Below are 16,188 nucleotides of genomic sequence, written 5' to 3'. Positions count from 1 at the left end.
CATTCTTTACGGAGCACAATATGGGGTGCATTCTGTATTAAGCAGTATTTGGGGCTCATTCTCCTGTATTGAGCATTATTTAGGGCTCACTCATTCTGTATGGAGCACTATATGGGACCCATTTTGTATGGAGCTTTATATGTGGCCCATTCTGTATGGAGCACAACATGGGGCACATATGGGGCTCATTCTGTATGGAGCACTATATAGGGCCCATTTTGCATGGAGAATTATATAGGACCCATACTGTATGGATCAAAATATGGGGCACATTCTGTATGGAGCAATATATGGGAACCATTCTGTATGTAGCATTGTTTGGAGAGCAATTTGAGACCCATTCTGTATAGAGCACAATATGGGCCACTTTCTGTAGGGAGCACAATATGGAGCACTTTCTGTATGGAGCATTATATGGGCCTATTCTGCATTGTGCTTTAAATGGGGCCTATTCTGTGTTTAGCACTATATGGGGCCCATTTTGTATGGAGCATTAAATGGGGCTCATTATACTTTATGGTTCAATATGTGGAGCTCATTGTACTGTATGGAGCATTATATGGGGCTCAGTGTACTGTATGGAGCATTATATAGGGCTTGTTATACTGTATGGAGCAATATATGAAGCTCACTATACTGTATGGAGTAATATATGGGGCCCATTGTACTGTATCGAACACTATATGGGGTCCATTATACTGTATGGAGCATTATATGGGACTCATTAAACTGTTTGAAGCAATATATGGGGCTCATTATACTGTATGGAGCAATATATGGAGTTCATTATACTGTATGAATTAATATATGGGGCCCATTATCATGTATGTAGCACTATACGGGGCTCACTATACTGTATGGAGGACTATGTAGGAGGAAATTGACTTTCGTAAAGAGTACACTGCTGAGGACAGTTTATACTGGTAGGGTACATTTATCAATATCCCGTTTACGTCTAATACTACAGGAACTGAAATCCTGAAACCTGTGGACCCTCAATCACCTGAATCTCCTTTGCTGTATGGTATTGTAGAATTTACAATAGATGTCACTCATATAATGTAAGATGTAAGTGAAATCGTTGGCATTATACTATACCTATATTTCTCTGCCATATCAATGCATCTTGAATCGTGGTATGTTTTAAAGGGGCCCACAAAAGTCTGTCTGTCTGCATGTGTGTGGATGTTTATATATATGTGTTTATGTGTGTGTATGTGTGTTTACGCATGTGTGTATGTATGTGCATGTATGTGTGTGTATGTATGTTTTTATGCATGTGTGTATGTGTGCGTTTGTGTGTGGTATATGTGTGTGTACGTATGTCTATGTATGTACATTTGTGTGTGTGTGTGTATCTATGTGTATATGAGTGTATGTATGTGTGTGATTGTATGTATTGTGAGGGGGTGACACTCTTAGCTGCTTCTCCAGGTAGACACAGGAACACTTTGATGAAACACCTGCTGGTTTATTAACGTCAGCATACACTGAGGCAGAGTTCAGAAAAACAAAAGTAGAGCCGTCCTTTCTCTACAGGTTCCAACCTGCAGTTAATCTGCACAGTCTTTAGCCCCCAGGAGCTATCTGGGCATCCTCCCCCAAGAAACACCACTGACTCTCATGGCCAGGCATTTAACAACCCATGTGATGATCACATGACCTTGATATCACACAGGTCCTGTCAGGACTGTGCAGGTGGAGATACGGTGGGCCCCCTCCTGCCCGCTCTATGGAGGTCCACTAAAACCAGCCCATAACATAGGTTCCTATGAACCCTCTCAGCACTTAGCATGCTGGAGGCGAAAACACTCTGATTTTACATCACTGACCCACAGTGTGACACGCATCTCCCTTCACATACTATGCCAGTGACTCAGTCACAGTATGTATATATCTACAGTATATGTGTGTGTATCTATGTGTATGTATGTGTGTGCTTGTGTATTTATATGTGTGTGTATATGTATCTATGTGTGAACATACAGTGATTGAAGGAAATAAGTATTTGAACCCTTGCTGATTTTGTAAGTTTGCCCACTGACGAACACATGAACAGTCTTTAATTTTAAGGGTAGGTTAATTTTCACATTGAGAGATAGAATTTGAAAAATAAAATCCAGAAAATCACATTGTATAAATTCTAGAAATGTATTTGTATTTTGCAGTAAGAAATAAATATTTGTTCCCTCTGGCAAACAAGGCTTACTTGGTGGCAAAACCCTTGTTGGCAAGCACAGCAGTCAGATGTTTTTTCTAGTTGATGATGAGGTTTGCGCACATGTCAGGAGGAATTTTGGACCACTCCTCTTTGCAGATCATCTCTAAATCATTAAGATTTTGAGGCTGTCGCTTGGCAACTCAAGGCTTCAACTCCCTCCATTAATTTTTCTATGGGATTAAGGTCTGGAGATTTGCTAGGCCACTCTATGACTTTAATGTGCTTCTTTTTGAGCCACTCCTTTGTTGCCTTGGCACTATGTTTTAGGTCATTGTCTTGCTGCAAGACCCAGCCACGATTTTTAATGTCCTGGCCAAGGGAAGGAATTTGTCACTCAGAATTGTACGGTATATGGCTCCATCTATTCTCCGATTGATGCGGTGAAGTAGTCTTGTACCCTTAGCAGACAAACACTCCCAAAACATAATGTTTCCACCTCCATGCTTGACAGTGGGGACAGTGTTCTTTGGGTCATAGGCAGCATTTCTCTTCCTCCAAACAGGGCGAGTTGAGTTAATGCCAAAGACCTCAATTTTTGTCTCATCTGACCACAGCATCGTCCACAATCACTCACAGAATCATCCAAGTGTTCATTGGCAAACTTCAGACTGGCCTGCACATGTGCCTTCTTGATCAGGGAGACCTTGAGGGCACTGCAGGATTTTAAACCTTCACGGTGTAATGTGCTACCAATGGTTTTCTTGGTGACTGTGTTCCCAGCTGCCTTGAGATCATTAACTAGTTCCCGCGTGTAGTTTTAGGCTGATCTCTCAACTTCCTCATCATCAAGGATACCCGATGAGGTGAGAGTTTGCATACCCCAGATTGCTGTCGATTGACAGTCATTATGTATTCCATTTTCTTACTATTGCACTAACAGTTGTCTCCTTCTCACCCAACGTCTTACTTATGGTTTTGTAGCCCATTCCAGCTTTGTGTAAGACTATGATCTTGTCCCTGACATCCTTATAAAGCTCTTTGGTCTTGCCCATGTTGTAGAGGTTAGAGTCTGTCTGAATAATTGAGTCTGCGGACAGGAGTCTTTTATAAAGGTGACTATGTAAGACAGCTATCTTTAATGCAGGTAGCGAGTTGATTAGGAGCGTCTAATTGGTCTGTAGGAGCCAAAGCTCTTAATGGTTGACAGGGGATTAAATACTTATTTCTCACTACAAAATGCAAATAAATGAATATAATATCTACAATGTGGTTTTCTGGATTTTATTTTTGATAGTCTGTCTCTTAATGTTAAAATTAACCTACTCTTTTTTATGTCTTTGTCAGTGGGCAAACTTACAAAATCAGCAAGGGATCAAATACTTATTTCCCCCACTGTACTTGATTTTGATTCATGTATAATACTGTAATTGTAAAGAATAAGAAAATCAACCAGGCTTTTAAAAGTGTTATTGACCAAATAATCAAGTTATCTCCAATCCATAGGATTCAACCACTGCCCGTTCCCCCAGAGATTCTGAGAACAGGGGTCTGCAGTCTTGTCCTGGATGGAGCAGAGTTGTACATGTCCATCCTCTGCTCTTTTCATTAACTATAGAGCTGCAGAGCGCCGTGCTTGCTATTTCCATCAGTTCCATAGACAATGACTAGAGCAGAAGTGAAGCATGTGCCCCTCCAATCTATTCAGACATTTACGGTAATTTAATATATAATATATACATTGGGATTCGGTTGGGCTCAGCAGAACTGAATCCTAACAGAGATATATATCTCCATCTCAGTAAAATTTTTTTTATATTTTTAGAAGTGTGGGGAGGCCCAAATAGAACTTTTGCTATGGTGCCCTGTGAACTTTATGTACGCGCCTGCTTGCAGGGCGGTGATAGTGAGGGTAATCTGGCCTGTTGCTCAGAGCCCAAGGCTCTGGGAGTCCCAGGGTCAGATTGCCCTCATCATTAGTGGCACGCTGGGCAGGGAGAGGGGCCCAGACATGTTTCTTCAATCACTTGTAGGTCCGCCCCTGGACATATATGAGTCTGCTCAGCTTCTCTATATTATCATTTCCACAGATCACACTGCCCGTACAACGTGACAGGTTCCCTTTAACATGTAGCTGTCATTTGAGGTGAGCAGGCAGCAGGATGTCTGTGCTGCCTCTAGCTCCTCCCTGCTCCCTGCTCCATAGACTCTCATGAGCAGCAACTATTCTCTCATTGGTTATTAACATGGAAATCTGTAGTCACTGAATAAAGAGTTTACCTGTAAATTCAGAGTGAAAGAGCAATCCAGAAGGCGTAAGAAATAGATTTGAATAATTTGATACTGGAAGATCCACAATATTATGTTACCCCCCTCATCTGTTGCAGATTATTACTGTATAGATAATAATCACTTTTATTATATAAAATATATATTTTTTCTTATAGTATATAAGTGTTGCAGCTACATATAGAAAACTGAGCCTTGATTGGATGTTGATCAATGACATCACAATGGGATTCTGTTCTTTAGGAGCCTCAGCGCTGAGGTCAGGCCTCTCATTCCTGCCGCAGCTCTACACAGAGAGGAACACGACTCAGACCAGGAGGAGAAGCCATCATGAGATGTCACAGGCGGTCCCGATCATCACAAGCAAACCACAAGTCATGACCTTATCAGCCTCCATGTTGTTTGGAACATTTCTTCTAGCTGGACTAAGGACATTTGCTGAAAAGTGGAGAACAATGATCAGGAATTGTACCTTCCAGGACAGGACATCAACCATAGTAACAGGTTAGTGACTCAGAACAGAAAAACATAGAGGGGGATTTATGAAGACCGATGTGTTATACGCTCATCTTAAACTAAAACTCTCCTGCGGTGAGGTGGGCAAAATTAATTTGGCCTATCTGTAGGCCATCTATGCCCCAAAATGTACGAATTCCCCCCGTTATGAGCTGGCCTAGATTTCAGCTACAATGGACACCAGTTATGCGGAAAACCTATTTATAAGCAGGTAGTGTGGAAAATACTTATAATACTTCCCAGTTCAAAGAACACAGGGGTCCCAAAGGCAAAGACCACATGAATGTGCGCTTTCTTACAGGGGGACTGTTCTTTTTAATAACTTGTTAGAATGATCTGCTTTGTGTGTATGAGATATAACTCTATTTCCGGTCAGTATATAACTTGGGTCCGCACTGGTTCTCCAGTTTTCCCCTCTGAAAGCTCTTTCTGTAATATGCAATTGACTGTAAGCTTCTAGGAGGAGACTCGCCAATACAATGTCTCCAATACACTAAACACACAGAAAAGAAGATTTCCTTCTCTCTTTCCAGCTTTTGGCAGCACACAGACATGTTAATAGATCTGACCAGCTGGCTGGGAGTTATAGAGCAGGAGGAGCTGATCAGATTTCTATACATTATTGTGGGAAACGTTTCAGTAAAATTAGCATTATATTAATTGAAATCCCTGATGTTTACATACAAATATCCCAGTGTGTGGTGCTAGTAGTGATTGGCAGTCTTCCCTGTATGATGGTGCATGCAGAAACAGCTGTCAATCACTTGTAGGTCCGCCCCCTGGACATATATGAGTCTCCTCAGCTTCTCTATATTATCATTTCCATAGATCACACTGCCCGTACAACGTGACAGGTTCCCTTTAACGTGTAACTGTCATTTGAGGTGAGCAGGCAGCAGGATGTCTGTGCTGCCTCTAGCCCCTCCCTCCTCCCCACTCCATAGACTCTCATGAGCAGCAACTATTCTCTCATTGGTTATTAACATGGAAATCTGTAGTCACTGAATAAAGAGTTTACCTGTAAATTCAGAGTGAAAGAGCAATCCAGAAGGCGTAAGAAATAGATTTTTCTAATTTGATACTGGAAGATCCACAATATTATGTTACACCCCTCATCTGCTGCAGATTATTACTGTATAGATAATAATCACTTTTATTATATAAAATATATATTTTTTCTTATAGTATATAAGTGTTGCAGCTACATATAGAAAACTGATTAACGATTTTTCCAGAATTAACATTGTGACCACCATTTATCACAAAATACCATTATTATCTCCCTTAAGATATACCATAACTACTGAAGAGAACCAAAGGAAGCTTTGTATAAGTTATAAAATGGGTAAATTTATTGAAACAACATTCCATAAAAACACCTATAAAAATACACAAAATACAAAAATTGCAAGCACATTATATGTGAATAACTGTGCATATAACACAAAAGTGTAAAGAAAGACACCAGGACTAATGGAACGTCCCACATAAGTCATAAACTGTGTGTGACCATATGTGCATAATCACTACGGTGCAGGCAGGCTTTTAACTCCATATATTGCTATAGATAAATCAAGGGTTTTCCTTATATCTCAATCGCTCTTTGTATGTTATAATAAATTTGGGCTATAGTAACAGAAAAACTAATAGTGACATCCAAGCGCTGCTCTTGAAGTAAGGTCCTAGATCACCATAACCCTATGGACCCCAGTAACGCTGAATCTCACAATTGTATGAGCTGAGCATATGGAGAGCCTGTCTCACCTGATGTGGGGACTCTCCAGCACGCAGTTGCACGAGTTCATGGCGGGATGGCGGGATTGAATAATAACGAGTTTAACATTAAATTGATGTTTAGACACAATAAGACCAAAATTGATTTCCTGGACATTAGTCTGGAGGTGGACTCTACATCCACCATCCAGACTGATGTCTTCCGTAAGGAATCATCAGTAAACTCATTGATCCACGCCACGACTGCACACAATCAGTCCACAGTAAGGGCCGTCCCGGTTGGACAGTTTCTGAGGATGCGGCGGATCTGCTCGATGGACCAGAGATTCGAAACACAGGCCTCTGATTTGAGAAAACGATTTGAGCAGCGTGGCTATAGTCAGAGGTGTATAAAGCGTGGGTATAACAGGGCTAAATCAGTGTCCCGTACTTCATTGCTGTACCAAAAGAAGTACAATAATAAAAAAGATGACAACATACGGTTCATCTCGGTATTTAATTATGAGTGGGACAGTATGCGGGACATATTGACTAAGCACTGGCCGGTGCTGAGTGCAGAACCCTCCCTGAGACCCTTCCTGTCGGATAGACCTCTTATGACACCTCGGCGTGCGAAAAATTTAAGGGATTTATTAATTAGGAGTCACTACGTGGCTCCGACTAAAAACTATTTTGGCATCACACAACCCAGAAAAGGTTTTTTCAAATGTGGCCACTGTCTGGCATGTAAAAACGCGTATCAAACGTCCTCCTTCACGTCAGCAGACCATAAAGAGTTTGAAATAAGGGAATATATCTCGTGAAGCACAAAGAACGTAATTTATTACGCCACCTGCGGCTGCCCCCTTATATATATAGGGCTAACATCAAGGGAACTAAGGATACGTATTAGAGAACACGTGCGAGATATTGGTGCTGCGGCAACAGTGGAGGACGTATCATCCCTTAAAACAATACCTAGACACTTCCGTATGGTGCATAATAGCTACCCCAGAGATTTTCTAGTAAGAGGTATAGATGTCATACACACTGGCATCAGAGGGGGAGACGTAAAGAAGCTGTTGGCGCAGCGAGAATTGAAATGGATCGTGACATTAGGAACCATGAAACCCACTGGCTTAAACTAATCCCTGAATTTTGCTGCATTTTTGTGAAATTATTCCCCTTTTTTATGTCATCATTTATTTCCCGTGTCGTCATCCTGTATTTTAACGTTGTTAGTGTGTTTTGTGTTTGGTTTTAAATTCACTTTTTCTTTTTCTTCCTTCTTCTATAAATGATATAGGTTTCCTTCCATTGGCATATAGGGAACACTGCAGTTATATTAAAGCCTCTTATCCTCGGTATATAAGATGAGCAGAAATGTTTAACATGGTTATTTTGGACTAAAGATGGGACTGTACCACCATATAGGAGGAAAAGTCTGCAAAATTCCGGACCCCTGCCATGACGGAGAACCTGTACTGAATACCATTGTATTATTGTTATGTATTTGTTGTTATATATATATAGGCACTATAAGTGTTAATTACATATACCCCGGTTATGGTGCGCACTAGCGTCGCCCTCATCAGTGATCACCCACTCCCGTCCGGCGACGTCCACCCGCTCATGTGATCGGGACCGTAAGGTGCCTGCTCCTGTGAGTGTGGTGTGGCATGCCCGGGCTGGAGTGGGGAGATTCAGATGGTGGTGTGCACTTGCGTAGTGAAAACACAGCCGGGGGGCGTGTTTTACCATGTGACGATCACATGGGCTGTTGCCAGGACGATTTAAGGTCCTGCAAACCATCCAAATCCACACTTCCCCTTGATAAAGCGAGGCTTACGAGAAGCGAAACGCGCGTCGGGGTGCGTGCTGGAGCGTCCCCACATCAAGTGAGACAGGCTCTCCATATGCTCAGCTCATACAATTGTGAGATTCAGCGTTACTGGGGTCCATAGGGTTATGGTGATCTAGGACCTTACTTCAAGAGCAGCGCTTGGATGTCACTATTAGTTTTTCTGTTACTATAGCCCAAATTTATTATAACATACAAAGGGCGATTGAGATATAAGGAAAACCCTTGATTTATCTATAGCAATATATGGAGTTAAAAGCCTGCCTGCACCGTAGTGATTATGCACATATGGTCACACACAGTTTATGACTTATGTGGGACGTTCCATTAGTCCTGGTGTCTTTCTTTACACTTTTGTGTTATATGCACAGTTATTCACATATAATGTGCTTGCAATTTTTGTATTTTGTGTATTTTTATAGGTGTTTTTATGGAATTTTGTTTCAATAAATTTACCCATTTTATAACTTATATATAGAAAACTGAGCCTTGATTGGATGTTGATCAATGACATCACAATGGGATGGAATTCTATGCATGACATCACAATGGGATTCTGTTCTTTAGGAGCCTCAGCGCTGAGGTCAGGCCTCTCATTCCTGCCACAGCTCTACACAGAGAGGAACACGACTCAGACCAGGAGGAGAAGCCATCATGAGATGTCACAGGCGGTCCCGATCATCACAAGCAGACCACAAGTCATGACCTTATCAGCCTCCATGTTGTTTGGAACATTTCTTCTAGCCGGACTGAGGACATTTCCTGAAAATTGGAGAACAATGATCAGGAATTGTACCTTCCAGGACAGGACATCAACCATGGTAACAGGTTAGTGACTCAGAAGAGAAAAACATAGCGCAGGATTTATGAAGACCGATGTGTTATACGCTCATCTTAAACCAAAACTCTCCTGCGGTGAGGTGGGCAAAATTAATTTGGCCTATCTGTAGGCCATCTATGCCCCAAAATGTACGAATTCCCCCTGTTATGAGCTGGCCTAGATTTCAGCTACAATGGACACCAGTTATGCGGAAAACCTATTTATAAGCAGGTAGTGTGGAAAATACTTATAATACTTCCCAGTTCAAAGAACACAGGGGTCCCAAAGGCAAAGACCACATGAAAGTGCGCTTTCTTACAGGGGGACTGTTCTTTTCAGTAACTTGTTAGAATGATCTGCTTTGTGTGTATGAGATACAACTCTATTTCCGGTCAGTATCTAACTTGGGTCCGCACTGGTTCTCCAGTTTTCCCCTCTGAAAGCTCTTTCTGTATTATGCAATTGACTGTAAGCTTCTAGGAGGAGACTCGCCAATATAATGTCTCCAATACACTAAACACACAGAAAAGAAGATTTCCTTCTCTCTTTCCAGCTTTTGGCAGCACACATACATGTTAATAGATCTGACCAGCTGGCTGGGAGTTATAGAGCAGGAGGAGCTGATCAGATTTCTATACATTGTTGTGGGAAACGTTTCAGTAAAATTAGCATTATATTAATTGAAAACCCTGATGTTTACATACAAATATCCCAGTGTGTGGTGCTAGTAATGATTGGCAGTCTTCCCTGTATGATGGTGCATGCAGAAACAGCTGTCAATCACTTGTAGGTCCACCCCCTGGACATATATGAGTCTGCTCAGCTTCTCTAAATTATAATTTCCATAGATCACACTGCCCGTACAACGTGACAGGTTCCCTTTAACATGTAACTGTCATTTGAGGTGAGCAGGTAGCAGGATGTCTGTGCTGCCTCTAGCCCCTCCCTCCTCCCCACTCCATAGACTCTCATGAGCAGCAACTATTCTCTCATTGGTTATTAACATGGAAATCTGTAGTCACTGAATAAAGAGTTTACCTGTAAATTCAGAGTGAAAGAGCAATCCAGAAGGCGTAAGAAATAGATTTTTCTAATTTGATACTGGAAGATCCACAATATTATGTTACACCCCTCATCTGCTGCAGATTATTACTGTATAGATAATAATCACTTTTATTATATAAAATATATATTTTTTCTTATAGTATATAAGTGTTGCAGCTACATATAGAAAACTGAGCCTTGATTGGATGTTGATCAATGACATCACAATGGGATGGAATTCTATGCATGACATCACAATGGGATTCTGTTCTTTAGGAGCCTCAGCGCTGAGGTCAGGCCTCTCATTCCTGCCGCAGCTCTACACAGAGAGGAACATGACTCAGACCAGGAGGAGAAGCCATCATGAGATGTCACAGGCGGTCCCAATCATCACAAGCAGACCACAAGTCATGACCTTATCAGCCTCCATGTTGTTTGAAGCATTTCTTCTAGCCGGACTGAGGACATTTGCTGAAAAGTGGAGAACAATGATCAGGAATTGTACCTTCCAGGACAAGACATCAACCATTGTAACAGGTTAGTGACTCAGAAGAGAAAAACATAGCGCAGGATTTATGAAGACCGATGTGTTATACGCTCATCTTAAACCAAAACTCTCCTGCGGTGAGGTGGGCAAAATTAATTTGGCCTATCTGTAGGCCGTCTATGCCCCAAAATGTACGAATTCCCCCTGTTATGAGCTGGCCTAGATTTCAGCTTCAATGGACACCAGTTATGCGGAAAACCTATTTATAAGCAGGTAGTGTGGAAAATACTTATAATACTTTCCAGTTCAAAGAACACAGGGGTCCCAAAGGCAAAGACCACATGAATGTGCGCTTTCTTACAGGGGAACTGTTCTTTTCAGTAACTTGTTAGAATGATCTTCTTTGTGTGTATGAGATACAACTCTATTTCCGGTCAGTATATAACTTGGGTCCGCACTGGTTCTCCAGTTTTCCCCTCTGAAAGCTCTTTCTGTAATTTGCAATTGACTGTAAGCTTCTAGGAGGAGACTCGCCAATATAATGTCTCCAATACACTAAACACACAGAAAAGAAGATTTCCTTCTCTCTTTCCAGCTTTTGGCAGCACACAGACATGTTAATAGATCTGACCAGCTGGCTGGGAGTTATAGAGCAGGAGGAGCTGATCAGATTTCTATACATTGTTGTGGGAAACGTTTCAGTAAAATTAGCATTATATTAATTGAAATCCCTGATGTTTACATACAAATATCCCAGTGTGTGGTGCTAGTAGTGATTGGCAGTCTTCCCTGTATGATGGTGCATGCAGAAACAGCTGTCAATCACTTGTAGGTCCGCCCCCTGGACATATATGAGTCTGCTCAGCTTCTCTATATTATCATTTCCATAGATCACACTGCCCGTACAACGTGACAGGTTCCCTTTAACGTGTAACTGTCATTTGAGGTGAGCAGGCAGCAGGATGTCTGTGCTGCCTCTAGCCCCTCCCTCCTCCCCACTTCATAGACTCTCATGAGCAGCAACTATTCTCTCATTGGTTATTAACATGGAAATCTGTAGTCACTGAATAAAGAGTTTACCTGTAAATTCAGAGTGAAAGAGCAATCCAGAAGGCGTAAGAAATAGATTTTTCTAATTTGATACTGGAAGATCCACAATATTATGTTACACCCCTCATCTGCTGCAGATTATTACTGTATAGATAATAATCACTTTTATTATATAAAATATATATTTTTTATTATAGTACATAAGTGTTGCAGCTACATATAGAAAACTGGGCCTTGATTGGATGTTGATCAATGACATCACAATGGGATGGAATTCTATGCATGACATCACAATGGGATTTTGTTCTTTAGGAGCCTCAGCGCTGAGGTCAGGCCTCTCATTCCTGCCACAGCTCTACACAGAGAGGAACATGACTCAGACCAGGAGGAGAAGCCATCATGAGATGTCACAGGCGGTCCTGATCATCACAAGCAGACCACAAGTCATGACCTTATCAGCCTCCATGTTGTTTGGCACATTTCTACTAGCCGGACTGAGGACATTTGCTGAAAAGTGGAGAACAATGATTAGGAATTGTACCTTCCAGGACAGGACATCAACCATAGTAACAGGTTAGTGACTCAGAAGAGAAAAACATAGAGGGGGATTTATGAAGACCGACGTGTTATACGCTCGTCTTAAACCAAAACCCTCCTGCGGTGAGGTGGTCAAAATTAATTTGGCCTATCTGTAGGCCATCTATGCCCCAAAATGTGCGAATTCCCCCTGTTATGAGCTGGCCTAGATTTCAGCTACAATGGACACCAGTTATGTGGAAATCCTATTTATAAGCAGGTAGTGTGGAAAATACTTATAATACTTCCCAGTTCAAACAACACAGGGGTCCCAAAGGCAAAGACCACATGAATGTGCGCTTTCTTACAGGGGAACTGTTCTTTTCAGTAACTTATTAGAATGATCTGCTTTGTGTGTATGAGATATACAACACTATTTCCGGACAGTATATAACTTGGGTCCGCACTGGTTCTCCAGTTTTCCCCTCTGAATCCTCTTTCTGTAATATGCAATTGACTGTAAGCTTCTAGGAGGAGACTCGCCAATATAATGTCTCCAATACACTAAACATAGTAACATAGTAACATAGTTAGTAAGGCCGAAAAAAGACATTTGTCCATCCAGTTCAGCCTATATTCCTATATTCCATCATAATAAATCCCCAGATCTACATCCTTCTACAGAACCTAATAATTGTATGATATAATATTGTTCTGCTCCAGGAAGACATCCAGAACACACAGAAAAACACACAGAAAAGAAGATTTCCTTCTCTCTATCCAGCTTTTGGCAGCACTTAGACATGTTAATAGATCTGACCAGCTGGCTGGGAGTCATAGAGCAGGAGGAGCTGATCAGATTTCTATACATTGTTGTGGGAAACGTTTCAGTAAAATTAGCATCATATTAATTGAAAACCCTGATGTTTACATACAAATATCCCAGTGTGTGGTGCTAGTAATGATTGGCAGTCTTCCCTGTATGATGGTGCATGCAGAAACAGCTGTCAATCACTTGTAGGTCCGCCCCCTGGACATATATGAGTCTGCTCAGCTTCTCTATATTATCATTTCCATAGATCACACTGCCCGTACAACGTGTCAGGTTCCCTCTTTGGAGTCAATCTCCCTCTATACTACAGAATTGCTTATTTTCATTAGTACTATTGATTTATGAAATAAAAAATTAAAATAGCGATTACAGTTTAAGGTTCTAAGCACATTATACAGTAGGTCTATACAATGTTCGATTCATGAATATCGAAAGTTGATATGTTACCAAGTTTCTTACTCATTTGTTAGTATTGTGTTATTCAATTTTTATATGGTTGTCCAGGATTTGTAAAAAATATCTTGAAATTGTAGGGATTAACCAAAAATGATTACTTATCTTGTATTTCACCCGCAGAGCACAGCATGACCCGGACAGTCTTCAGGTCAGTGAGGTCACTCAGAAGCAGAGAACAATGGCACTGGACACCAAAAGCGGTAGGAGAGTATATTATACGCTCACACTACATTAAATGAACACACACATTTAACCCGCTCACCGCCAGGTGATCTTCGGGTTTTCGTTTTTACCTCTTTTTCTTCCAAGAGCCATAACTTTGGTGTCTGAGCCCACGTTAAAGGCAGGGACACGTACGTCAATGGGCATGAAGGGGTTAAAGAATAAAAAACTAAGTGGATGTGTTTCTTTAATGTGTAGATGTTCTGTGCAGAAGTTATAGGAACATTTAAAACCGCACAATATTTTTAAGAAATGGACACAGAGGAGGGAATACCCAAAGTTACTTACCTTGGAATTCCACCTTAAATTCCATTGCTGTTGGCCCTGTAGTCCTGCCGGTCTCTGTTAAGTACCCAACAGCAATGGGGTCCCAACAATCTGTCTATACAGATGTAGCTAATCAATGACCTCTACATTCATGTGCCATAGGATCATAACTCATTAAGCCTGTGATTGGCAGTCGCTATCATATGTGTATGGTCAGCTCACTAGTTCCGTTTAAGTTCACAAAGACAGAGAGACCATTATAACAGTAATTGTGTAGAAGTGTTAAGTTTTCAGGAAAATTGTAGATATGTTCTTAGTTTGATGCATTTCCTGCTTTATGGCCAGTTTTAATATATTTTGCACAAAGTCATCAAAAGCTAGAGGACTGATATGTATCCTTAATAATACTCAGTTCACAGGCTAGAGGAGTCCTGAAGACAAAGATTACATTAATTTTTTTTATATATATTTTTTACAAGGTGTGTCTGATCTATTCGCTCATAATTCAGGAAAAATAGCTAAGAGTAGACTGTAATTGTAATACATTTCTTGTACTAAAACACAGTAATGACCAAACATGAGGAGTTATCATTTAATATTATTTAGGCTTTTAAACCAAATCATCAGTGATATTGTCATTTTTCGTGATATGGTAAAACAAGAGGGTTGTAATAGACAATCTTAAGCATAGTGTAAGTACCACTTCTATAATCTTCTAAGGACATTATAGGTAAAGAGTATTTTCTAATCATATATAGCGAAAACATATTTGTTACCAAGTTTTTTACTCATTCATTAGTACTGTGATATTACATTTCATATGTTTGACTCATTATTCTGCACATAAGTTATAGCTATATTTTTAAGTGGTTTTCCAGGATTTGTGACAAAAACAGTCTAAAGAGTAGCGAGAAACCAAAAGTCATTACTTATCTTTGGATTCAGAACTCATTCTAATGCCGCAGCTCCATTAATCCAACCAGTCTTTGGCAAGTTGCCTGCAGTAATGATGTTCTTTGCATAGGTATATAGGTACAATTTAGGTTGTACAGTATTTTTAAGAAATGGACACAAAAGAGGGAATACCAAAAATTATTACTTGTCTTGTAATTCCACCTTAAGTTCCATTGCTGCTGGCCCTGTAGTCCTGCCGGTCTCTGTTAAGTGCTTAACAGCAATTGGGTCCCAACAATGCTCTCTTGACAGATGTAGCTAGTCAATGACCTCTACATTCATGTGTCGTAGGATAACTGGTGAAGCTTATGATTGGCAGTAGCTGTCACATGTGTATGTTCAGCTTACCTGTCCCAAATAAGTTTCCAAAGACCAGAGAGACCATTAAAATAGCAATTTTTTTAGCTGTGTGGAGTTTTCAGGTAAATTCTAGATATGTTTTTAGTTTGACTCATTTCCTGCTTTATGGCCAGGTTTGATAAAGGTTGACAGTCTTTAAAATATAGAAATGTGATATGTATCCTTAATAACACCCAGTTCACAGGCTAGAGGAGTCCTGAAGACAAAGATCACATCAATTCAAGGTTTCTTAAATTATGAGAAAATGGATGAAACTTTTTTTTGTCTAAAATGGCATAAAACACACCTCTCTTGGAGATGGAAAGGACAGCTAGAGGGGTCATGGAGGAGGCTCATTTTTTTTAATATATATTTTTTACTAGGTGTGTTTCATCTATTCGCTCATAATTTAGGAAAAGTAGCTAAGAGTATACTGTAATTGTAATACATTTCTTGTACTAAACCACAGTAATAACCAAAAATCGAAGATTTATCATTTAACATTATTTGGGCTTTTAGACCTCAGTGATATTGTCATTTTTGGTGATATCGTAAAGTAATAGGGTTGTAATAGACAATCTTCAGCGTAGTGTAACACTTCTTTAATCTTCTGAGTACATTATAGGTCAAAAGTATTTTTTAATCATGTATATCTAAAACGTAT

At 40.4% G+C, this 16,188-nt stretch overlaps 1 protein-coding gene across 1 annotated transcript; it reads left to right on the top strand.

The window, feature by feature from the left end:
* Positions 1-943: 943 nt before the first annotated feature.
* LOC143787224 (uncharacterized) lies at positions 944-14,165 on the top strand. Its single transcript, XM_077275838.1, has 6 exons — positions 944-1,068; positions 4,691-4,951; positions 9,105-9,365; positions 10,678-10,938; positions 12,251-12,511; positions 13,863-14,165. Exons 2-6 carry the CDS (start codon positions 4,783-4,785, stop codon positions 13,979-13,981), a joined length of 1,071 nt encoding a protein of 356 aa, XP_077131953.1. The 5' UTR covers positions 944-1,068; positions 4,691-4,782; the 3' UTR covers positions 13,982-14,165.
* Positions 14,166-16,188: the final 2,023 nt, after the last annotated feature.

This window comes from Ranitomeya variabilis, chromosome 1 (assembly GCF_051348905.1).
Source record: "Ranitomeya variabilis isolate aRanVar5 chromosome 1, aRanVar5.hap1, whole genome shotgun sequence".
NCBI classification, from domain to species: domain Eukaryota; kingdom Metazoa; phylum Chordata; class Amphibia; order Anura; family Dendrobatidae; genus Ranitomeya; species Ranitomeya variabilis.
Note: the sequence above shows the minus strand (reverse complement) of the source record. Positions and strands in the feature narration are given on the sequence as shown.

Coding starts and splice junctions, on each gene's coding strand:
- LOC143787224 (XM_077275838.1), top strand. CDS start 4,783: ATGTCACAGGCGGTCCCGATCATCACAAGCAAACCACAAGTCATGACC. Junction 9,366..10,677: donor GACATCAACCATGGTAACAG/GTTAGTGACTCA, acceptor TCTGTTCTTTAG/GAGCCTCAGCGCTGAGGTCA. Junction 12,512..13,862: donor GACATCAACCATAGTAACAG/GTTAGTGACTCA, acceptor TTTCACCCGCAG/AGCACAGCATGACCCGGACA.